General features: G+C 49.4%; 4 protein-coding genes across 4 annotated transcripts in view; 2 read left to right on the plus strand and 2 right to left on the minus strand.

The window, feature by feature from the left end:
- Positions 1-8531, plus strand: part of TLCD3A (TLC domain containing 3A) — a gene marked incomplete at its 5' end in the record, with an annotated part of 10260 nt that extends 1729 nt beyond the window's left edge. The window contains 3 exons of the mRNA XM_017864087.1: positions 3627-3828; positions 6260-6355; positions 6862-8531. Of these exons, the coding sequence (XP_017719576.1) occupies positions 3627-3828; positions 6260-6355; positions 6862-7131 (568 nt within the window). The remainder of the gene's footprint in view (positions 1-3626; positions 3829-6259; positions 6356-6861) is intronic.
- The window catches only part of VPS53 (VPS53 subunit of GARP complex), a 219125-nt gene extending 202089 nt beyond the window's left edge, over positions 1-17036 (minus strand). Inside the window, exon 1 of the mRNA XM_017864189.1 lies at positions 16951-17036. Within this exon, the coding sequence (XP_017719678.1) occupies positions 16951-16960 (10 nt within the window). The 5' untranslated portion in view covers positions 16961-17036. The remainder of the gene's footprint in view (positions 1-16950) is intronic.
- GEMIN4 (gem nuclear organelle associated protein 4) lies at positions 10117-17110 on the minus strand. The gene is made up of 2 exons (XM_017863771.1): positions 16951-17110; positions 10117-13589 (listed from the first exon to the last, which is right to left on the minus strand). Exons 1-2 carry the CDS (start codon positions 16958-16960, stop codon positions 10423-10425), a joined length of 3177 nt encoding a protein of 1058 aa, XP_017719260.1. The 5' UTR covers positions 16961-17110; the 3' UTR covers positions 10117-10422.
- LOC108523359 (diazepam-binding inhibitor-like 5) lies at positions 17033-18158 on the plus strand. Its single transcript, XM_017863985.1, has 2 exons — positions 17033-17197; positions 17673-18158. Exons 1-2 carry the CDS (start codon positions 17041-17043, stop codon positions 17951-17953), a joined length of 438 nt encoding a protein of 145 aa, XP_017719474.1. The 5' UTR covers positions 17033-17040; the 3' UTR covers positions 17954-18158.
- The last annotated feature ends 6723 nt before the right edge of the window (positions 18159-24881 follow it).

The following is a 24881-nucleotide window of genomic DNA, read 5'->3' on the forward strand; positions in this document are numbered from 1 at the left end:
CCTCTTCTGCTTTTTTAAAACAAAACTGGCTATTGGTGATGAATAGTAGATGCTAAGAGAAGATAGACCAAGTGAGGTTGATTGTAGACACCAGAGGTTAATATTTGAGTGGCTGGGTTCAACTTTTTTTTTTTTTTAAAGACAGGGTCTCACTATGTTGCCCAGGCTGGTCTTGAACTCCTGGGCTCAAGTCATTTTTCTGCCTCACCCTTACAAAGTGCTGGCATTACAGGTGTGAGCCACCACACCCAGCATATTTTTACTTTATTTTTTTCCCGTGGAGACAGGGTCTCTGTCGCCCAGGCTGAGGTGCAGTGGCATGATCATAGCTGACCATAGTCTTGAACTCCTGGGTTCAAGCCACCCTTCTTCCTTAGCCTCCCAAGCTTGGACTACGGGTACACACTACTATGCCTGGCTTTTTTTTTTTTTTTTTTTTTGGTAGAGACAGGGGTCTCCCTATGTTGCCCAGGCTGGTCTTGAACTCCTGGCCTCCAACGATCCTCCTGCCTGGGCCTCCCAAAGTGTTGGGATTACAGGCGTGAGCCCACTGCACCCAGCCAGAAAAGGCCTTTCAGGGTTCATATACTATACACTAAGTATTTTTCTATTATGTGCCTTCTCATTTTATGTCTTCATACAGAATGTGATTAGACAGGAGTTATCATCTATAAATTCCCCCAAATTATAGGCAGAATGTGGTATGGGGCCAAGGATTTGGTCAGATTCTTAAAGGCGTTCAGACCCCCTAAAATAGCTAGGTCACAGCTCCAGGCTGTGTTCTCAATTTAAGTACTTAATTCAGATAGTACTTTGTTTTTAGATGGGGTCTCGCTGTGTCACCCAGGCTGGTCTGGAACGCCTGGGCTCAAGCCCTTCTCCCACTTAGGCCTCCCAAAGTGCAGGAATCATAGGTGTGAGCCACCATGCCCAGCCTGTATAGTACCTTTTAACATTTAAAAGGACTCCCCTTCTCCCGCTTTTTTTTTTTTTTAATCGAGATGGAGTCTCTGTCACTCAGGCTGGAGTGCAGGGGCACGACCTTGGCTCACTGCAAACTCCACCTCCCAGGTTCAAGTGATTCTCCTGCCTCAGCCTCCTGAGTAGTTAGGATTACAGGCATGTGCCACCATGTCTGGTTAATTTTTGTATATTTAGTAAAGCCATGTTGGCCAGGCTGGTCTCGAACTCCTGATCTCAGATGATCCGCCCGCCTCGGCCTCCCAAAATGCTGGGATTACTGGCATAAGCCACGGTGCCTGGCCGACTTTCCCACATTTAATTATGTAATCTTCACTGCAACTTTGACAGGTAAGTAAGACAAGGATTATCATCTTCATTTTACAAAGAAAGTTAAATCACAGGCTGGTGGTGGTGAAGATTATAATCTCTTGCTCATAAATCTTCAGAGGAGTCTACCCATGAGTCACAATTCCAGATCTCGTATCTGAATTGGTGAAAATATGAAAACCTTAGGTTCCCTTCAAGGGGAGAGGCCGGTTATATTTCAGCTAAAATTTTAGTGGCTGTTTGTAGGTATTTTACTTCAAACAGCTTCAAGAAAGCACCTGAGACCATAGATGGGCACTGGAATGAGTACTGCATCTTTTTATCACATGGAACCTGGCTAGGTCAGGTGTGGTGGTTCACGCCTGTAATCCCAACAATTTGGGAGGCTGAGGTGGGTGGATCACTTGAGGTCAGGAGCTTGAGACCAGCCCAGCCAACATGGTGAAACCCCCATCTCTACTTAAAATAAAAAAAAAAGAAAAGAAAACAGCCGGACGTGGTGGCAGGTGCCTGTAATCCCAACTACTCGTTTGAACCCGCAAGTCGGAGGTTGCAGTGAGCTGAAATTGTGCCACTACATCCAGCCTGGGCGACAGAGCGAGATTTTGTCTCAAAAAAACAAACAAAAAAGGAGGCTGGCTAATGAATTCACCTACAAGTGTTATACTTGCCATTACTTGCTTGCCTGATTTGTTTATGCATTATTTACGCCGTGGTAAGTGCAGAGTTGCTCAAGCAGAAATTCAGATGGCGCCTCTGTGGACTGTATTTCCAGTGTTGCAGTTCGGTGGACAGGCTCCGTCCGAAATCAGAGACAAAGTTAATAAAGATTTGAGGGCCCTTGGCTTACAATTTAGTAGCTTGAGAACCATACAACTAAATGATCTTCTACCTAACCCGTGGATATCCATCAAACATTCGCTGACCAAGTGAATGGAGTCCTTGGATAGTACGTGATTTTGTTTAGATGTTTCTTCACAGAAAACATCTGTGGAATGCTTCTTTATCATTGGGAACCACATGGTATGAATTGCTAAGACTTCCCTTCTAATCTGCTCTAGGACAGTGATCAACTATTATTCCATTCAGCAAATATTGATTCAGCCCCTTTGGACAAGTAAATGGGAAAACTGTCTTTTGACCTAGCCTCTCTCCTGGTCCCTAACTGCCGTAATGTGGCCCTTGAGCTCCAGGCTCATTTCCAGACCTGCTTTGTTTTGTTTTGTTTTTTGAGACAGCATCTCACTCTGTTACCCAGGCTGGAGTGCAGTGGTGCGATCTCAGCTCACTGCAACCTCTGCCTCCCAGGTTCAAGCGATTTTCCTGCCTCAGCCTCCTGAGTAGCTGGTATTACAGGTGTGTGTCACCACACCCGGCTAATTTTTGTATTTTTAGTAGAGACGGGGTTTCACCAGGTTGGTCAGGTGAGTCTTGAACTGCTGAGCTCGTGATCCACCCGCCTCAGCCTCCCAAAGTGCTGGGATTACAGGTGTGAGCCACTGCGCCCGGCCAGCTCTAGAATTGTAAAGAAAATGGCCAGGGTTGCCTCCCAGAAACTCCGTAGAGTGGGGTTGCATGCAGACGCAAAACTCACAGGTTCCAGGATTTAAGTCAGTAAACCCCCAACTGTTGAGCAACTGAGGAATTAAACCAGAAATATTGGATTTGTGATTTGGGACACTTTCCAAATCAGCTTCTTGCGGGGGCTGTTGAATTATCTGTATATCTATCTATATCAAAATCAGTGGGTTTTTTTGTTTGTTTTTTTTTTTTTGAGACGGAGTCTCGCTTTGTCGCCCAGGCTGGAGTGCAGTGGCCGGATCTTGGCTCACTGCAAGCTCCACCTCCTGGGTTTATGCCATTCTCCTGCCTCAGCCTCCCCAGTAGCTGGGACTACAGGCGCCCGCCACCTCGCCCGGCTAGTTTTTTTGCACTTTTAGTAGAGACGGGGTTTCACCGTGTTAGCCAGGATGGTCTCGATCTCCTGACCTCGTGATCCGCCCGTCTCGACCTCCCAAAGTGCTGGGATTACAGGCTTAAGCCACTGCGCCTGGCCCAAAATCAGTTTTATCACAAAATGCCAGAACATGTACACGTAGTGACAGCAAGCTGCTTAAACAGGCGGGCTGAGTGAATGCCTGCTTTTTGCCTTTGACACTCATGAATCAGCCCTGAAATGGAGAGAAAGTGGTCTGCTCTCCCTACTTATCAGTTTCAACATCTTCATTGTCAAGTATTTGGAGTAATAATAGCTGATGAAGCACCAAGCTTGGCTGTGAGCCTTGGTAATGGATATCCACAATGATTTCACGGGCCATTCATATGCTTTCTTTCAGGCACTGGCTTGCCCGGGAGTATGTGTGGTTTCTGATTCCATACATGATCTATGACTCATACGCCATGTACCTCTGTGATTGGTGCCGAACCAGAGACCAGAACCGTGGGCCCTCCCTCACGCTTCGAAGCTTCCTAAGTCGAAACCGCCTCATGATCACACATCATGCGGTCATTCTCTTCGTCCTTGTGCCAGTCGCACAGGTATGGCCTTCCAGGACAGCAGACCAGCAGCTGGGTTGAGCTGGATGTCTTTATTTTTTTATTTATTTTTGAGACGGAGTCTCACTCTGTTGGCCAGGCTGGAGTGCAGTGGCACTGTCTCGGCTCATTGCAACCTCCACTTCCCAGGTTCAAGTGATTCTCCTGCCTCAGCCTCCTGAGTAGCTGGGATTACAGGTGCCCACCACCATGCCCGGCTTTTTGTATTTTTAGTAGAGATGGGGTTTTGCCATATTGGCCAGGCTGGTTTCAAAGTCCTAACTTCAAATGATCCACTCTCCTCAGCCTCCCAAAGTTCTGGTATTACAGGCATGAGCCACCACGCCCGGCCTGAGCTGGACGTCTTGACCATTACTTATGAGTCGGGATTGCCCCTCTTTTCTTTCCCACTCATAGGCACCCATTCTCCTTGTGCCTGCTGCTTCAGCAGCCACCTCCCCCAGGTGAACAGTGGAGGAACACCATTATGTGTGAAACGCTCGTGATCCTCCTCACCAATATCAACATCAACATCCTTTTTGTTTTTCTTTTTTGAGACAGGGTTTCACTGTCACCCAGGGTGGGGTGCAGTTGTGTGATCACAGCTCACTATAGCCTCAAACTACTGGCCTCTAGTGATCCTCCTACCTCTGCTTCCCAGGTGGCTGGGAACACAGGCACATGCCACCACGTCCAGCTGATTCCTGTAATTTCTGTAGGGGTTTCTCCATGTTGCCCAGGCTGGTCTCACACTCTTGGACTCAATTGATCCTCCTGCCTCGGCCTCCCAAAGTGCTGGGATGACAGGCGTGAGCCACTGCGCCCGGCCCCAGCATTCTTTTTAACAAACCCCCAGCCCTCTGTGATGCCCTCCTGTTTGTCAGAGGTTCTATCCTTAGTTCAATACAAGATAAAAATGACATAAAATACAAATATAATACAAAGCAACACAACAGTGCCAGAGAGCACTGTGTGGATTATTCTGATATCACAAAACACAGATTCTCAAAGCAAATATGCTACTAATTTCTCCCCAGATCCATTTCCCCATAGAAGCCCACCCAAAAAGGAAAAGCAATGGGAAAGCTGAGGGGAAAGGCATGCGTTTTATTTATTTTTATTATTTATTCATTTATTTATCTATTCATTTTTTGAGATGGCATTTTGCTCTTGTTGCCCAGGCTGGAGTGCAATGGCGCAATCTTGGCTCACTGAAACCTCTGCCTCCCGGGTTCAAGTGATTCTCCCGCCTCGGCCTTACAATTAGCTGGGTTTACAGGTGCACGCCACCATGCCTGGCTAATTTTTTTATTTTTAGTAGAGACGGTTTCACCATGTTGGTGAGGCTGGTTTCGAACTCCTGACCTCAAGTGATCCACCTGCCTCAGCCTCCCAAAGTGGCTGGGATTACAGGTGTGAGCAACTACTCCTGGCTGGCATGTTTTATTATTTATTATTTTTTAAATAAAGAGATGGGGTCTCCTTATGATGCCCGGGCCGATCTGGAACTCCTGGGCTCAAGGGAACCTCCCATCTCGGTCTCCCAAAGTGCTGGGATCATAGGCATGAGCCACTGCGCCCTGCCAGGCATGTGATTTAAAAGTTCATAGCCTGCTAAATATTACAAACTATTAGAAACTATTAGCTGTATATGAAGAAACGGGGGTTCTAAGAGTATTCTTACATCACTCAGTGGTACTAAGTGGCAGAACTGATATTTTACTATGTTTATTGCTTTCTTGAAAAAGGAGGCTGGGCGAGGTGGCTCACGCCTGTAATCCCAGTCAGAAGTTTGAGACCAGCCTGGCCAACATGGTGAAACCCCATCTCTACTAAAAATACAAAAATTAGCTGGGCATGATGATGTGCATCTGTAGTTCCAAGTACTCAGGAGGCTGAGGTGGGAGAATCATTTGAACCCAGGAGGCAGAGGTTGCAGTGAGCTGAGATAGCACCATTGCACTCCAGCCTGGGCAACAAGAGCAAAACTCTGTCTCTAAATAAATCAATAAATAGAAAGAGTTAACGTGCACTAAATTCTTCAAGAAGTCTGTGGGCCCTACCATCTAGGAACCAGAACATCTAGGGTGCTTTCAGACCCTAACATCTAGCCCGGGACCTGGCACATTTTGTTGAACCGAACAGGCTACGTCTTGGCATGACTCAGTTCAATACACAAAAGTAGGCTGCAGCGTTCCTTCCGGCTGTCATCAAAATTCAAAGCTTGGTGCGTGATGCCATCATCCTGTCTTGAATTTGCCTCTGGATCCTAGGGCTTGGACCATCAAAGTGCTGTTGCACGGAAGCAGCGGGACAGTAACTGGGTCTGCCCTTGCCCTTCACAGTTACCCTTTTCAATAGCCCCCGCTGGAATTTTCCTTCTGGTGGCTTCTTAACCTCCACTTACTTCCCCTTTTCGTTTTGTCATCTGCAGAGCCTTCGGGGAGACCTCGGGGATTTCTTTGTCGGCTGCATCTTCATGGCAGAACTGAGCACTCCATTTGTGTCACTGGGCAGGGTTCTGATTCAGGCATGTATGAATGAAATGGCAGGAGTGTGGGAGGGAGTGGATTCTGCTTTTCCTTCAGAGATGGTGGGTGTGGAGAAATCCCTAATGCCAGGAAGAGTGGGATGGGAGATCCTTCAACAGCCTTACAGGTCGGCTGGTCATCTCAGCCAATGGGGATGAAATTGTAGGTTTGATCTAAGTTTGATACAGTTCATTCTATCTTTTTCCTGGTCACATACTTCAATCCATGGTTTCTATACTCCTGGAATATAGCTGGGTGGCCTGGGTCAAATTCAACATCACTATTGGAGAAAATGAGGTTATCTGTACATATCAACATGATAGTGTTCAAGAATGTCTTCTCCAAGTGTCAGAAAACTAGACAAACGTCTGGGCGCCAGGGAGTCTGACGGCCGAGGTCTTGATGAGCACCTGCATGGCTTTCACTGTGTTGGGACTTGGGCCAGTCACTCCCTGATGCCCAGCTTCTTAGGGACCTTACCTTTTTCCTTCCTCTCCTTTTGCAGCTAAAGCAGCAGCACACCCTTCTGTACAAGGTGAATGGAATCCTCACACTGGCCACCTTCTTTTGCTGTCGGATCCTTCTCTTCCCCTTCATGTACTGGTCCTATGGCCGCCAGCAGGGACTAAGCCTGCTCCAAGTACCCTTCAGCATCCCCTTCTACTGCAACATAGCCAATGCCTTCCTCGTAGCTCCTCAGCTCTACTGGTTCTGTCTGCTGTGCAGGAAGGCAGTCCGGCTCTTTGACACTCCCCAAGCCAAAAAGGATGGCTAAATGCTCCTGGGAGTCAGGCGCAGCCTCACACCAGCTGCCTCCTCCACTCAGCATTCCATGGACTGAATTGTGCCCTGGGTGGCCTCAGACTTTTGGGTATTGATAAGCAGATGGATTTGAGTTTTTCTAAAGAATATTCGTATTACCTCCTTCTTCTAACTTGCCCTATTTGCAAAAGCACTTTTATAGTAACAACTATTGGGTCCTGTCAGACCTCCACGGACAGCAAAGTGTTTTTAATGCAAGCCCAAAGATCCTTTGGGTCTTATCTCAAGAGTTCTGGGAGGTGGAAGCATGGGGTGTGATCGGTGGACCAGGGTGATAAGTGTCTGCGCATCTGCCTGTCCCTATATCGGCAGCTACCTACCTTTCCAACCACTCAGGGCAGTACCCACGGCACTGGACCCACAGAAGCAAGGGATGACTTGGTTCTTGGAAGTAATGTCTTCTTGTGACATTGGCCTGGGACAATCACTGTGGGTAGGTAGTTTTTGTTCGTTTACTAGATAACCCATTGCTTCTTTGCGTCATCCTGTCATCCATGGGTCAGAGTTGAATTCTTATGTCTACTGACTTCCAATCAGAAGTCTCACTGGTGGGGCTGGGGGTGGGGGCAGGCAGGAGGCAAGGATGGGAACCTGAGTAGGTAGTGTGGCCAAGAGGCCAGCACAACCTTTGCAGGCTGACTTGTTAAGTCTGACAGTGTCAAACTTGTGAGCTTACTGCTGTCAGTCACAGATACTATTCTTTTTAACACACCCCTTCATGCCCAGTTTTCCCCATATCCATATGCAGAGTACGTGCTCATAAAAACTACAGCGACAACATGAAATGAAGGCTTTGGTAGATGTTTACTGGGTAACCCCACTCTATGACACTGTCCTTTTCATGTGATGTGGAAACCAACTTCTGTACTCCAAACCACAAACTGTCATCCAGACTGCAGAGTACTGGAGTACTCAGCCTCCTGATATGCCAGAGCTTGTGGTCCAAGGCCCATTCCTGTGTGTGTCCTGCCATTTAGCCACAGAAGGCTGCAGAGCGAGGGGGCAGCCAGCCTGGCCAGAGGCTGTCCTGTGGACCGACACCTGCGCCCCCTTCTGCAAGCAGGATTTTCTGGTGCCAACACTCATCATTCCCTATCAACTAGGATGTGTTTGAGACTGTGCTACCATGTGTTCTCAAGTGGTAGTTTAAAAAGTGGATTTTTAAAGTGCCTTTTAATTAATTGTGAACGTCTAAAGGACTGAATGATGTCTCATTTTGACTGTTTAGTCTTTAATTGATACCATTTAAAGAACAAAATGCTTATTTTTTAATTGTCTTTTTCTGTTTTTTAAACTATCAGTGTATCTTTAAAAGTCACCCTTATGGTGATTAAATTGCACTAACATTCCCAACTTATTCTCATTTGTGAAATACATCGATATCAGTTTCCTGTAAGAATCATCCTGTGACCCAACCTGACCGGCTGCTGTGTGCTGTAGCTCCACGTCTATGTCCATGTAACTAGCAGAGGGGTGTGTTGTGAATGCTGTCAGCCTCCAGAAAGGTCTAGCTCACACCTTACTCAAACCTATTTGTGTGGTTCATGGTCCCAATAATACACTGAAGGTTCCCAGAGTTCAAGCATATAGTGGTCACATGTAACTTGAGACCCTTTCTTCCTAAGTGAATCTTACTAGGAATTGGGAGAGTGGAAGCCCAATTATTGGTCAAAGAGCCAAGCCTACTTTACCTGAGGAGAGAACCTGAGTAATGCCCCACTGGGAAGGAGGGTGTGGATGTGGAGGTAGTGATGGGACATACTCTTTTCCCCCTATTCATCTCACACAATAAACATGTCCCCAGCCAATTCTGTTTCCTCATACCTCAAACACCTTAAACTCATTTTTTTTTTCTTTTTGTAGAGACAGGTTATCTCGGTTGCCCAGGCTGGTCTCAAGCTCCTGGCCTCAAGTGATCCTCCTGCCTCAGCCTCCCAAAGCACTGGGATTATTATAGGTGTGAGTGACCATGTCTAGCCCACTTTTTTTTTTTTTTTTTGAGACAGGGTCTCACTCTGTCACCAAGGCTGGCATGCAGTGGTGTGATCTCAGCTTACTGCAGCCTCTACCTCCCAGGATCAAGTGATCCTCCTGCTTTAGCCTCCTGAGTAGCTGGAACTACAGTTGTGTGTCACCATACCCAGCTAATTTTTGTATTTTTTTTTTTTTGAAGAGACAGGGCCTTCATATATTGGCTGGTCTCAAGTGATCCTCCCACCTCAGCCTCCCAAAGTGTTGGGATTACAGGTGTGAGCCACCGCACCCGGCCCAAACTCATTTTTTACATTCCTGCACACGTCATTCCCTTACCCAAACCATTCATTCATCCAAACCTCGACAGCCCCTCCTAAGGCAGAAGTTAATGTGGCCCATCCATTCAGCACATCTCTGCTGGGTTTGCCGGGTCTCGTCTTCACAGTAGTCCCTTTGTGGGTGACTGAATAGAGGGAGTTAAGACTGTATGGGAGGTAAGTGGGAGTGCTTATTGTCCCAGCTACTCAGGAGGCTGAGGTGGGAGATCTCTTGAGTCCAAGGGTTCAAAGCCAGCCTGAGCAACAGACTGTACACACTCCTCAATTCAGAGGGGGCCCATTTTCTTGAGGTCATTAACCTAGCCCCTCACTGCTGAGTTTATCTTGGTCCTCCAATCCTCTCACTTTAGAATTGTGCAGGCCTCTCGGGCACAGCAATCTCATGGCCAGAGGCAGAACCAGGGCTGGACTGGATTATTTTCCAAGCTGCTGTCCTTTCCAAGATACCTCAAGAAAAAACATTAAAAGACGAAATAACTCTTGAAGGGGGTTATACGTACCCTGCAGTGCTTTTTCCACTCACATGGTTTCAACTTTGGGCTTATTTGCCAAAATCTAGGATGGAAAAGTCCAGTTATGAACATGTTCCTCCTGGCTGCATTTGATCTTGAAGACACTAAACCCAATTTCAGAGCATACTTAATCCTGGGCTATTGCTGAGGCTGACTTAGAAGAGACAAAGTGAGATGCAAAAGAGGAGAATTTTTATGATAGTTTGTACGTTACAAACACCCAACAAACTATTTTCTGTGCACGATTATTGCCATGACTTTGTGGGGACAGTTTCACGTAACTGTCACGTCCAGGCTGCTCGGGTCTGGCCCCTGCAGACCTGCCATGCTGAGGCCCAGCTTTTCTGCTCCCCCTGTGCAGGTGAGAAGCTATTGATCTTCTGCAGACCCGCCACGTTGGGGCCCAGCTCCCCACGCAGGTCAGAAGCTGTTCATCTTCTGCAACAGGGTTTGGCGCCGTTCTTCGGGGCTGATGCCCTCAGCAATGGACTTTAAGAAGCGCTGCTCGTGCGCCCTCTGGAGCAAGGAGCTGACAGAAGGGTTGGTCTTGCTCAGAGTCTCATAGCAGGTGAGGGTTTCCAAGGCTAAAACGTAGAGTGGCTCACAGACCTCCGGGTGGAGCATGGCCATGATGTGCAGAGCATGGCAGAACACCTGGGTGTAGACGAACAGGGCTTCCTGGGTCAGGTCCTGCTCTGGTCCTTGGGCCCAAGGGCCAGCTGACTGTATCAGCCTGACTGAGTCCAGCAGGCGGGTCAGACTGCCACAGAGGAGTTTGACCACGTGGTTCCAGCCCTCCAGAGGAAGCCAATTATGACAGCTCTGGCTGCAGAGAAACTGGAAAGTCCTCAGGAAGAGTACGGAGAGTTGCAGCTCCTGGGCAAACGGCTTCAGGTTGAGCAGGGGAACAAACTGAATATATTCCAGGCTATATGGGACATGGAGAAGCTGCTTCTCCAGCAGTCTCCTGGTCAGCTGGTGAAGGCGCTGCCACTCCTGAGGGCTGCACCAAGGCATGACTTGTACCAGGGCCACCAGAAAGCCTTTGCTGAACAGTCTGACCTCCTCAGGATTGCCCACGTCCACCACCAAGACAGACAGCATCCTCTCTGAGATGCCACTGGAGACACAGCAGCACTCCATCCAGGCCAGGAGCCCCGTGCCGGCCCCGTAGCCTGGGTGGGCCTGGGAGGTCCACTCATCTTCTGAAAGCTTACAGATCTCAAAAAGTGTGGCTGGCACTTCACACTTGAAGTGCCCCTCAAAGTAGTTCTTCAGCCTCAGGCCCACAGTCCAGTCCAGCTGTTCTAACTTGCGGTGGAGCCAGGACAGGGACTTGACCCAGGCGTCCGGGGAGAAGGTCTCGGCATTGGCTGATACGATGTCACACAGGAGCTCCAGGATATGGATCGCCAGATCCTTCCTATCCAAAGAGAGGCACCGCTTCTCCTTGGGGAGCTGCCAGTATTTGCTGAAGCCGTCCAAGAGCTGGCACAAGCTGAAGAGGAGTGGAAACGGGGAGCAGGTGTGGAGCCAGTGCTCCTCTCGGCACGTGTCTGCTTCTAGAGTCTGGATGAAGATCCTCAGACTGAGGTCTACCTCTTCAACATCTAACCTCAAGAAAGGCAGGACAAACTCCCTCAGCACCTCCTCTGGCTCAAGAAGAGCAGCCACTGGAATCCCCTGGGGCTTCACGGGATGTATCAGGCAGTTCAGGAGCTCTAAAAATTGCTTTTCTTCCTTGGGTGTAGAGAACTTCGTCCAGACGGTTTCTTTGAGGCATGACACCATGAACGTGGCAGATGAATTGGGACTCTGCTCTTCCACGAACCGAAGGGCAGGGAAGGCAGTGAGAATCTGGGCCAGGAACTTGTGGGCGCCGAGATTGACCACAGCCAGGCTGCACATTTTCTTCACCGTGACTTCCGGGTGCACTATGATCAGGCGGGCCACGGAGGCCACAGCTTTCGCCAAGCCCTGTTCAGAGGCACTCTGAGTGAGCTGGTTAAAAGTCGTATTGAGGTCTTCCTGAAAACCCTCCACATAAGCCAGCAACTTTTCAGAGAGGCCCTCTCGCCCCCAGGAATGCAGGATACCTGCAAGGACTTTATTTTTATCTGGCAGGGAGAGGTCTGCGTAACATTCCAGGACCAGGTGGATCACCTGCCGGATCTGAGACTCAGGGACGGCCCTGTCAGTTGTGCTGACGTCTATCACTGTTTCCAGCAGCCTCAACACCAAGTCTGGCTCTCGGAAGAGGGCCCTGTTACTCCCCAGGCAGGCTACCCACTCCTCCGAGAAGGCCCACTTCTTCTCAGAAGCAAAAATGTAGCACACTTCCATATGGCGGTCCATCTTCTGCTGGATGACGGCCATGGCAATGGAAGCTGTGATGTCCTCCAAGGCCCTGTTCTTCAGCACCGTGCTCGTTTTCCTCAGGAAGTCCCTGACACACTCCGCCAGCTCAGAGACCATCTGCCTCTCCTCTTTGGACAGGCTGGTGCGGTTCAGGTAGAGCGTTGCGTTCTGACTGAAGGAAGTCAGACTGTCGCATAGCCGGTAGCTGTCATAACTTGTCCCCTGGCTGCTGCGGAGCACGGCCTGCAGCTCCTCCCCCCACTCCCGCAGCAGGCGGTGCAGGAACTCGCAGCCCACGAAAATGGTCTCACTGGGGAGTTTGGCCAGTGAGGTCAGGCTGACATCCCGTTCTGCCTCCTTCACCTTCTCTGCCAGCGCCTGCTGATGGTAGGGGTTCTGGGTGTCCGAGTTCCACACGGAGATCACGGTGGCCAGTTTGTCCAGATACATGGTTGCAGACACCTCCTGGGGGTCGTCCTCCATCAGTGCAAACACGGTCAGCATGTCGGCCAGGTTGGCCAGCGCACAGCACCTCCTCCCCGGGCACAGGATCTGACTTTGGATCTGCATCAGCCCGCGGAGCAGCATGGCCAACAGGGGCATGGTGGGGCACACGTCTGGGTCTGACCTAAGCCTCTTTGGAGGATGGGGGAACTCATCTAAGGCAGGCAGGTACTTATGGGCCATTGCACTAAACTGGGAGAGCAGGGGGTCCTGCGGGTGACCCTTGTGCTTCATCATCTCCCACCAGACGTCCAGGAAGAAGGCCACGTCTTCAGAAGAAGTGTCAACGGTCACGTGCTCCAGAAAGCGCTCTAGTTCTGCATGGCGGATGGTGGTGGGCAGGGCCATCAGGAGCTGGATAAAGAGTCCAGAAGCTTCCAGGGATTTGAGCAGCTCAAAGAGGACAGTGTGGTTGATGGTGGGGATCATGTTGCCCACCGAGAAGAACAGGTCTTCCTGCCACCGCGTCTCTGTGTCGGAGGGGGTCACGGGGTGTGGCTGCAGAACCTTGGCCCAGATGATAATCAGAGCTTTCTTCTTCCAGGCAAAGGGCTGGGAGTGTGCTGCGGCCGAGGAGATCTCCCTTAAGGCCTCCACGATGGGGCATCCAACACGTTCCCAGTCAGACTTTGTCAATTCTGCCAGTTCCTTGGGGCGGAACAGCTGCTCGGCCAGCAAGAAGCCTCCGTGCAGAATAGTCATTTCTTCACAGATGTTCAAGGGCCCTGCACGTAGACAAGCCAAATAAGACAGTATAGTGAAAATGTTTCCAGATGGCCACTGCTGTTAGTAGGCGATCATGGTTAGAGATGACAAGGGTTTTCAATGACATCAGCGGAAGGGGAGAAGGGATGGCTACAAGAGCCACTGCAGAGCTGGAGTCAGAAGGACCTGGCCGAGGAATCCAGAATGGCTTCCGAGCTCTCCAGCCTGGGAACCGGGTGGCGCCACATATAGGGAATGGTGGAGAATCAGAACAGGTGTGAGGACAGATGAGTTCAGCTTTGGTTATCGAGGTACAGACGTCCTCCAGCAATGGAAACGCCGGGTAGAAGTTCAGGAAGGAAGTCAGCTGGGAAATGTGATTCTGAGAGTTATCTGCCCAGAGGGATCACTGGAACCAAGACAGTGAATGAGATTCTTCAGGAAAAGTGTGTGAAAAGAAAAAGCTGGGCTGCTGAGGCCAGACCCTCCAGCAAAGGGTGGGCCAGCAGAGGATGTGGGGAGAGCGGTTTAGAAATAGCAGGAAGGCAAACTACAGTGGCCACTGAGAATGTACCACAGGACATGACAGCTGAGCTTCTCATGACAGGTGAAGGGTGCATAGCCACAGGGTAACGGGCAGAGAAGCAATCACACAGCCACACGGTAGTGGGCACAGAGCAATCACACAGCCACAGAGTAATAGGCACAGAAGCAATCATACAGCCACAGGGTAACGGGCACACAGCAATCACACAGCCACAGGGTAATGGGCACAGAGCAATCACACAGCCACAGAGTAATGGGCACAGAGGAAATCACAAAGCCACAGAGTAATGGGCACACAGCAATCACACAGCCACAGGGTAATGGGCACACAGCAATCACACAGCCACAGGGTAATGGGCACACAGCAATCACACAGCCACAGAGTAATGGGCACAGAAGCAATCACACAGCCACAGGGTAATGGGCACAGAGTAATCACACAGCCACAGGGTAACGGGCACAGAGCAATCACGCAGCCATGGAGTAACGGGCACAGAAGGAATCAGACAAGCCCTGCCTTCACCCTTTACAACCTTGCCTTGGGAACAGGCCTCAAACATTCTTCTACCTTTCAGGGAAACAGTCTACCCACAGCTCCTTCCGCTCAAAAACAAGCTACTCATGGCCCTGCTCTGTGGGAGAAACCAGGGAGCAGATACAGAAAATACTGTGCTAAATTAAGCCTTCCTTCAGGGAACTAATGAGTGACACAGACTTACCATGGAAAGCATCTTGGGATGTTTAATCAGACATGGGTTTAAATCCTACCTCAGCCATTTAAAAATAATGTGATTCTGGCCAGGTGCAGTGGCTAGCACTTGTAATCCCAGCTACTTGGGGGGTCTGAGGCAGGTGGATCCCTGAGGCCAGGAGTTCAAGACTAGCTGGGGTAACATAATGAGACCCCCCCTCAATCTCCAAAAAAAAAAAGGACGTGATCTTGGTCAAGTTGCTTCTCCAAGCCTCCCTTCTGCATATGTGGGGATAATACAGACTTCATGTTATAACTTTGAGGATCATGTGATATATACCAGTCAAGCCCTTTCTAGTGGGTTGGTATTGCTATCTCCTGACCCCATCTCCCCGGGACGCTATGATAGATAAATACAGCTACAATAAGAATCAGGTTACAGAGTCTAGTTAGGTGATCAGTAAATGTTGGTTTCCCCAAACCTTTTCATAGTTGGCAGGTCCAGAATCTTGTCACTATTCTTTGCCTCCCCCAGCTCAGAAACATCAAAGGATGTAGGCCTTTATCAGCCATGTTTCCTTTGGCCTAGAAACTAAAACGAGGGTACAAATACTGCTTCCTATTCCTCATTCCTGAGTCCTCTCCCCTTTCCTAGGATTGAGAGATGCTACTCCTTCCTCAGTCTCTCATGCCCACAAGAGCTCATATTCCCCATTTTCACAGGCCAGACACCCGCAGAGAAAACACTGACTCCAGGAAACTAAGGACCATCTTACCCTTCCCACCATTTATGAGAGCAGAACAGGACAAGGGTTCAGCACTATGTAACCCACTTGTGGAGGCAATCCATCTCAGCTCACAGCAGCTGAGGCTGACTCCCACGGAGGGTTAGGCTGCAGGGGGTACTTCTCTGGGGGTTACGGCCCTTCTTTCTGGCTCAGGAGGCTCTCCCAGGGTCCCAAAATATGGTCCCTCCTGACGCTGTAAATTTAATTTTATTGCATTATTGGATTAGTTGAGCAGATGTCTGGCCCTCAACACCTGCCTTCCAGGCGCAGTAAGTACCCACAGTGTGAAGTAGTAAGTCCCAGGGCAGTTACTGGCTGGAAAATACTCCGGTGCTTCATCACGGATGGTTAACTAGTGCTTGCTGGAGCCCACTTCTTAGGTTTATTATGCGCCTACTCCATGCCAGGCACGGTGCTAGGTGGTGCACATGTAAGATCTCTTCGATTCACAACCACCTTTTGAGGACTATTATTCCCGTTTTAGAGGACACTGAGGCGCAGAAACGATTTGCTGAGGGTGCCCCCGCCTGTGTGGTGGGGCTGGGAAGCAATTACGGCTGAGGGGCTCCAAGCCCTAAGAGCTCTAACATTCCGCTCCTGAAGAGCTCTCTGGGGGGCGGGGGGGAAACAGACCATTTCCCCCCAGCCTACTACTGCTGACACATCTCGGGGTGCCTCACCCCCAGCTCTCCCAGAACAGCCTCCTGGTCTTAGCAGCCTGTATCCAGGCTTAGCAGGGAGCTTCTGGTTCCAGGGTTCCCCCTCTCCCAGACCTTGCAAGATTCTGAATCAGGACGCACGCAGGTTCAGAAAGTGACGCCTCAGGAACGCAGCTGCCCCAACCGCGGTGTGACCCGCGCAGCCCCGCACGGGACACTGTACCTCGGCGACCTCCATTCAAAGTCGCCCAACACTCAGTGGGGGAGACACACTGCCATTCTCCCAGCTCTGTCGATGAGGAAACCCGATGCGCGTAAGACACTTGGAGCGTAAGACGCTTACTCAAGAACGCAGTTGCCACTCAGGAAACGAGGCCGCCGGGGGACCCGGGGGGTGCTCGGAGAGAGCCCGTTTCTCAAAGCACGTGCGCGAGCTCCGGGCGCTTCCAGGGGTTCTCGCTTCACGTCTGCTCGGTGTTTTCCCGCGGAGGGGGCCGGAGGCGGCAAGACACGGCCCAACGCACGGCCGGACCCCGACCACCCCCGTCAAGGCCACCCGGGGACCCCCAGACCCGCCCCGACGCGGGGAAGGCTTCAGGCCCGCGCGAGCGTGCGCGGCAGGAGACGCGACCGGGCAGCACCGCCCCGGTGGCGCATCGCGGGACGCAACCCGGGGCTGAAGAGACGCGGCACCCACCTAGGTCCATGGTGGCGACGCCGGCGGCTGCGCGGGGCTAACGCCCCCTCCACTCCGAGAACGCAAACGCGGCGCGGGACGCACAGCACAATGGACGGCGCAGGCGCCACGGCGGCCGCGCTCAGGCCCCGCCCACAACCCCGCCCGGTCCCGCCCACAGTCTCCACTGCGCACGCGCAGTCCTCACGAACGCGAGCGCCAGGCGCACAGCACCGCCTTCCGGCAGAGGCCTCCCATCCCCGCTCAGGTACCGGGCGTCGCTCCCCAGACCCCTCCGCACCGTCCCCTGCCCGGCCCCGCTTCCGGGGTTTCAGCGGGTCCAGCTCACGAGTCCCCGGCCCCGCATTCACCCTCACCCGGTAACCCCTGGCGTGCCCCGCACACAGCTCACCCCCACCGAGCGCCTCCCGCGGGCCGCCCACTACCCAGCGCAGCAGCACCACGAGAAGCTTCCACTCCCACGCGTCCAGCCCGCCCCACACACAGTCGCACAAGGCGCTCCTGCCGCGGCGCGCCGCCCCCTTCAGACAGCAGCGGCTCGGATCCTACACGCTTTTGACGGCTGGTCCTCCCCAGAAAATGCACCGTGTGAGCCCAAACATGGTGGGGTGGCTCCAGTACGCTGGACCCCGAGCTTGCAGCCTGTGCTTGAGAAAACATGAACATCGTGTGCCTGCCTCCTCCCCTGAGATTGAGTAGTAACCGCCATTCCAACTCTCCAGCTCCAGCTTCTAGCACCAGGGACCGCCTCCACCCCCTCATGTGCCAAGTGGAGTTCGAGCTGGCGCGCGCGGCCCTCAAGCAGCTGAAGGGTCCTGTGAGCGATCCGGAGAAGCTGCTCATCTACGGCTTCTACAAACAGGCCACCCAGGGCGACTGCGACATCCCCGCTCCTCCGGCCTCAGACGTGAAAGCCAGGGCCAAGTGGGAGGCCTGGAGCGCGAACAAAGGGGTGTCCAAGATGGACGCCATGAGGGGCTACGCGGCCAGAGTGAGGAGCTGAAGAAGAAAGTGGGGGGCATGGAACGCGAACAAAGGGGTGTCCAAGATGGACGCCATGAGGGGTTACGCGGCCAGAGTGAGGAGCTGGAGGAGGAGGCTGGCTGAGGGCTCCTCAGGAATGGAAAGGGCTTCTTAGACCTTGATGGCTGAAACGTCCTGAAACTGTCGCAAGCTTAGCCGAGACATCAATAAATCACTTAAACTGCGTGAGAGTGACCGACTGCTGTTGGAACAGAGGAACTGGAGGAACTCGGTGACTGAGTGCTGGGGAGGCGTCCAAATACACATACTGGCTTTTTGTATGGTTTTGGGTGGAGTTCCCAGCCCTCCTATTACAAGAGCGTATGTAGGTATTTGGCAGGAGATGGGGGACAGTGTGCTGTGGAAATGCCCAAGATCTGAGGGTAGGAGACCATTCTCCAGTGACGGCCTGTTGGGAAGCTGAGGCCCCAGCCCCTTCTCTCTTCAAGGCTGATTCATTAATACCCCAACACCACAGAGGGGAGCGGGACTCTGTCCTAAACACTAAAGTCCAAAAGCCCCCACTGGAACACAGGGCCTACCAAGTTCATGTTTTGAGGGAGACCAAGCTTTCCGTGATGATAATGCGGTGAAACAATTGATGGGTCAGAACACAGCAGCTGAGAAACAATGGAGCAGATGGTGTCAAAATCGCAGCCCCCAAAAGGCTCACCTAAGGCCGGGCAACCCAAATGTTCTCGGGACTGTTGTGTACTCAACCCTGGTTTCTGCTTAGCGGATGTTGGTGGGACAATATGCATATGGATGTCTATGTGGGATTTGCTGCAAGAGCACAACACAACCCTTGACCTATGCAAGTGCCAGAGTGTCTGAACCCAGCTTCTACTCCTGTTAATCATCACGGGGGCCTCAATGCACAACCATTGTGCATAGCAGCTGGAGTATGGAATAGTAAATGGTATCCAGAGAGGCAGGTCTACAGTGGCATATGGGATTTCCTGGTACTTCTTCCTTAATAGAAACTATTTTCACAGATCATGACATCAGGTCAGCTCCAGTTCTCATTGGGACCAATAAAACAATAGAAGCAACAACCATAAAGACTTAAGAGGACAAAGGAAACAGACCTCACTGTGTGTCTTCAAGATCTGTTCACATAGTTGCAGGAAGTTGCTATAGACAAAGTACATTAATAAAAAATGAAGCCCACCCAGGACATCACAGCGACAAAAGAACTATTTCTGGTAACTGGACCAGGCGAGAGCCACACTGGAGAAGAGCAGTGCTGCCCTCTCTTCTTTGGTGAATGTTATGAAGACATTCTGATGCACTTAGGATCATGATTCATGTTAAATGTAAATAGTAAAAATAATACATCTTGTTCCAAAATGTGGTGACAATTTAGAAGCTGTCTATATAGCCAGAACACTCCGTAAATCACAGAACCTAGAAAGTAAAAATGTGCCATAATTGGGACAGTAAGATAAAGTTTTTAAAAAGAGAGAAAATTAGGATTTATCTAGTTGTATTTGCTTACGAAGGGGTTAACTATAGGATGCAGGGGAAATGGGATTGATGGGCATGGGGTACACTGTGAAAGGAAAATAAAATCTTGGGACCAAGTTCACTTAGCCAAAGGGAAAAGTTAAGCCTGGAAATTGAGTCATGGAACATGCAAAATACTTTTCTTTTTGTTCCTAAACAGATAAGCTACAAGACAGAAGGCCACATACCTCCCCAGATGGTTTCCCTCACCCAACAATATAAATTAACAGCTTATCTTCATAGGTAAGGGACAAAGACAACACCAGAAACCATCCCTCACCAGCCCTGAGACAAAACGTAGAGGTACTGAGCAGAATGCCTAACTGTTCGTCTGCCCGCTGCTTTCACTGTAACATGTAGATTTGGTGAGCGCTAAATATAGATTTACTGAGCTGAATGCATAACTGACTGTTCCTCTGCCCGCTCCTTTCACTGTAACACATTGATTTCGTGAGTGCTAAATGTAGATTCACTGAGCTGAAGGCATAAATGACTGTTCCTCTGCCCGCTCCTTTCACTGTAACACATAGATTTGGTGAGCACTAAATGTAGATTTACTGAGCTGAATGCATAACTGTTCCTCTGCCTGCTCCTTTCACTGTAACATGTAGATTTGGTGAGCGCTAAATGTAGATTCACTGAGCTGAATGCGTAAACTGTTCCTCTGCCCACTCCTTTCACTGTAACATGTAGATTTAGTGAGTGCTAAATGTAGATTCACTGAGCTGAATGCATAACTGTTCCTCTACCCCCTCCTTTCACTATGACATGTAGATTTGGTGAGCGCTAATCAAAGCCTCACAAGAATGTAACCACTTATCTCCCTACCTACCCTCCTTTATTTTTCCTTTCCCTCTTCCCTCCCTTCCTGCTCTTTCCCTTTTAAATACTTGTTAGGAATAATGCTTAAAATCCTAAGGAAATTGAACACTCAAAGGATTCTTAGCAAATCAATTTTACTTCTGCACAGAGGGGTGCCTCGTTGGCCAGTCGCCATGAGAGCACACCTGAACAAAGGGGCACGAGAGCCTTTATTCCTGACATAAGTCCTGCCCCTGTACCTTTTTCCATCGGCCGGGGTCGGGTCGTACAATCTAAACTAATCCCACTTGGCTAAACACTTGATTTTTTTAGATAGAGTGGGCACGTAAAAGAAAGTGGAGAGGAAGGGGAAGGGGTATCTGTAATGAGCTAGAAAGTTAGTCCTCTTTCCAAATAAGTAAAGGAATGTGAGCTGGCACTGATAACACTTGGTACTGTGGCGTGCCTGGGCATCTAACAAAGGAATAAAGGATAAAAAAGGGGGGGTACTAAGAATTAAAGAATAAAATATTGATCAGATTATTTGAAGAGAAACCTCATCATATCCCACAAAGTAAAGCCCTAAAAATCTTCTTTGGAAAGAGTGCGGGCCACAGATCTGTGGCTGTGTCTCCTTCTCAGGCACATCCTCAACCTTGGCAAAATAAACCTCTAAATGGGCAAGACTTGTCTCAGACACTTACCTGGTTTAAAATACCTTTTCATATTGTTTTGATTTTTGAACCATATGACTCTATTGCTTTATATAAAGAGGATGAAGCAAGGGCACTTCTTTATTGACCATTAAAGTCAGAGTAAATTTACTATTGATTTCACCTAAGATAAGGGTAAGAACGCTTAAGAACAAACAGGGAAACTTCTCAACTCTTACCCTGAATTTCAACAGACACATTGGAGGTCTCCGGAAAACTGTGGCTGCTAAATCACAGCAGCACTGAGTGGCAGGTGAGATAGCCAGAAAGTCACATGAAGGAGCACTGAACGTCCCTGCGTTTGTTAATTCCGGTAATATGTCAGACGGACATGGACTTCAGACACTCCTGCAGGCTAACTAGGAGAGCTCTGGCAACACGGCCATTCTAAATCTTTCTGGAGATTTAACTCAAGGCACACTTGTATTTACATGTAGGCTCCATAACCCCTCAATTCAAAAAAACAACTCTGGAGAAGCTGGAGAACTTTCCAGCTTCATCTGTTTAAAACACCAGCTTGCAGCCTGAGCAACACAGTGAGAGTGTCTCCACAAAAAATCAAACAATTAGATGGGTGTGGTGGCACGTGGCTGTGGTCCCAGCTATTCAGGAGGCTGAGGTGGGAGGATCTCTTGAGCCTGAGAGGTCAAGGCTGTAGACAGCCATGATGAAGCCACTGCACTCCACCCTGGGTGACAGAGCAATGTCTCAAAACCAAAAACAAAACACCAGCTTGGGCAAAGCTATCTTTTTTTTTTTTTTTTTTTTTNAAGACAACACCAGAAACCATCCCTCACCAGCCCTGAGACAAAACGTAGAGGTACTGAGCAGAATGCCTAACTGTTCGTCTGCCCGCTGCTTTCACTGTAACATGTAGATTTGGTGAGCGCTAAATATAGATTTACTGAGCTGAATGCATAACTGACTGTTCCTCTGCCCGCTCCTTTCACTGTAACACATTGATTTCGTGAGTGCTAAATGTAGATTCACTGAGCTGAAGGCATAAATGACTGTTCCTCTGCCCGCTCCTTTCACTGTAACACATAGATTTGGTGAGCACTAAATGTAGATTTACTGAGCTGAATGCATAACTGTTCCTCTGCCTGCTCCTTTCACTGTAACATGTAGATTTGGTGAGCGCTAAATGTAGATTCACTGAGCTGAATGCGTAAACTGTTCCTCTGCCCACTCCTTTCACTGTAACATGTAGATTTAGTGAGTGCTAAATGTAGATTCACTGAGCTGAATGCATAACTGTTCCTCTACCCCTCCTTTCACTATGACATGTAGATTTGGTGAGCGCTAATCAAAGCCTCACAAGAATGTAACCACTTATCTCCCTACCTACCCTCCTTTATTTTCCTTTCCCTCTTCCCTCCCTTCCTGCTCTTTCCCTTTTAAATACTTGTTAGGAATAATGCTTAAAATCCTAAGGAAATTGAACACTCAAAGGATTCTTAGCAAATCAATTTTACTTCTGCACAGAGGGGTGCCTCGTTGGCCAGTCGCCATGAGAGCACACCTGAACAAAGGGGCACGAGAGCCTTTATTCCTGACATAAGTCCTGCCCCTGTACCTTTTCCATCGGCCGGGGTCGGGTCGTACAATCTAAACTAATCCCACTTGGCTAAACACTTGATTTTTTTAGATAGAGTGGGCACGTAAAAGAAAGTGGAGAGGAAGGGGAAGGGGTATCTGTAATGAGCTAGAAAGTTAGTCCTCTTTCCAAATAAGTAAAGGAATGTGAGCTGGCACTGATAACACTTGGTACTGTGGCGTGCCTGGGCATCTAACAAAGGAATAAAGGATAAAAAAGGGGGGGTACTAAGAATTAAAGAATAAAATATTGATCAGATTATTTGAAGAGAAACCTCATCATATCCCACAAAGTAAAGCCCTAAAATCTTCTTTGGAAAGAGTGCGGGCCACAGATCTGTGGCTGTGTCTCCTTCTCAGGCACATCCTCAACCTTGGCAAAATAAACCTCTAAATGGGCAAGACTTGTCTCAGACACTTACCTGGTTTAAAATACCTTTTCATATTGTTTTGATTTTGAACCATATGACTCTATTGCTTTATATAAAGAGGATGAAGCAAGGGCACTTCTTTATTGACCATTAAAGTCAGAGTAAATTTACTATTGATTTCACCTAAGATAAGGGTAAGAACGCTTAAGAACAAACAGGGAAACTTCTCAACTCTTACCCTGAATTTCAACAGACACATTGGAGGTCTCCGGAAAACTGTGGCTGCTAAATCACAGCAGCACTGAGTGGCAGGTGAGATAGCCAGAAAGTCACATGAAGGAGCACTGAACGTCCCTGCGTTTGTTAATTCCGGTAATATGTCAGACGGACATGGACTTCAGACACTCCTGCAGGCTAACTAGGAGAGCTCTGGCAACACGGCCATTCTAAATCTTTCTGGAGATTTAACTCAAGGCACACTTGTATTTACATGTAGGCTCCATAACCCCTCAATTCAAAAAAACAACTCTGGAGAAGCTGGAGAACTTTCCAGCTTCATCTGTTTAAAACACCAGCTTGCAGCCTGAGCAACACAGTGAGAGTGTCTCCACAAAAAATCAAACAATTAGATGGGTGTGGTGGCACGTGGCTGTGGTCCCAGCTATTCAGGAGGCTGAGGTGGGAGGATCTCTTGAGCCTGAGAGGTCAAGGCTGTAGACAGCCATGATGAAGCCACTGCACTCCACCCTGGGTGACAGAGCAATGTCTCAAAACCAAAACAAAACACCAGCTTGGGCAAAGCTATCTTTTTTTTTTTTTTTTTTTTTGAGACGGAGTCTCGCTCTGTAGCCCAGGCTGGAGTGCAGTGGCCGGATCTCAGCTCACTGCAAGCTCCGCCTCCTGGGTTTAGGCCATTCTCCTGCCTCAGCCTCCCGAGTAGCTGGGACTACATTAGCTGGGACTACAGGCGCCTGCACCTCGCCCGGCTAGTTTTTTGTATTTTTTTTTTAGTAGAGACGGGGTTTCACCATGTTAGCCAGGATGGTCTTGATCACCTGACCTCGTGATCCGCCCGTCTCGGCCTCCCAAAGTGCTGGGATTACAGGCTTGAGCCACCGCGCCCAGCCAAAGCTATCTTTCTTATATCCTCATTTTCTAATTGATCATATCCCCCAGATGTGGGAAAGTAATAACTTTAGTTTAAAATTAGTTTTTGCACATCTAATGAATATCTAAATAATATACATATATTTTTGAAACGGAGTCTTGCTCTTGTTCCCCAGGCTGGAGTGCAATGGTGATCTCGGCTCACCACAACCTCCGCCTCCCGGGTTCAAGGGATTCTCCTGCCTTGGCCTCCTGAGTAGCTGAGATTACAGGCGTGCACCACCACACCTAATTTTATATTTTTAGTAGAGATGGGGTTTCTCCACGTTGGTCAGGTTGGTCTCGAGCTCCCATCTAATTTTGTACTTTTAGTAGAGATGGGGTTTCTCCACGTTGGTCAGGCTGGTCTTGAGCTCCCAACCTCAGGTGATCCACCTGCCTCAGCCTCCCAAAGTGCTGGGATTACAGGCATGAGCCACTGCACCCGGCCTAAATAATAGTTTTTAAAAATTACTGTTTTTTGGTTTAGAATTACTTAGCTGAACTGTGCAGAAGCAAGCTTCTGGATTCCCTGATAAAAAGCCAAAGTTGTACACTCAAGGGCTTTAGGATGAATAAAATGTTTAAAAAAAACACAACAGGATGAGGCAGGCTGATCACCTGAGGTCAGGAGTTCAAGACCAGCCTGACCAACATGGAGAAACCCCGTCTCTACTAAAAATACAAAAATTAGCCGGGCGTGGTGGCACATGCCTGTAATCCCAGCTACTCAGGAGGCTGAGGCAGGAGAATCGCTTGAACCCAGGAGGCGGAG

This window comes from Rhinopithecus bieti, unplaced genomic scaffold (assembly GCF_001698545.2).
Source record: "Rhinopithecus bieti isolate Rb0 unplaced genomic scaffold, ASM169854v2 scaffold_22, whole genome shotgun sequence".
Taxonomy (NCBI): Eukaryota; Metazoa; Chordata; class Mammalia; order Primates; family Cercopithecidae; genus Rhinopithecus; species Rhinopithecus bieti.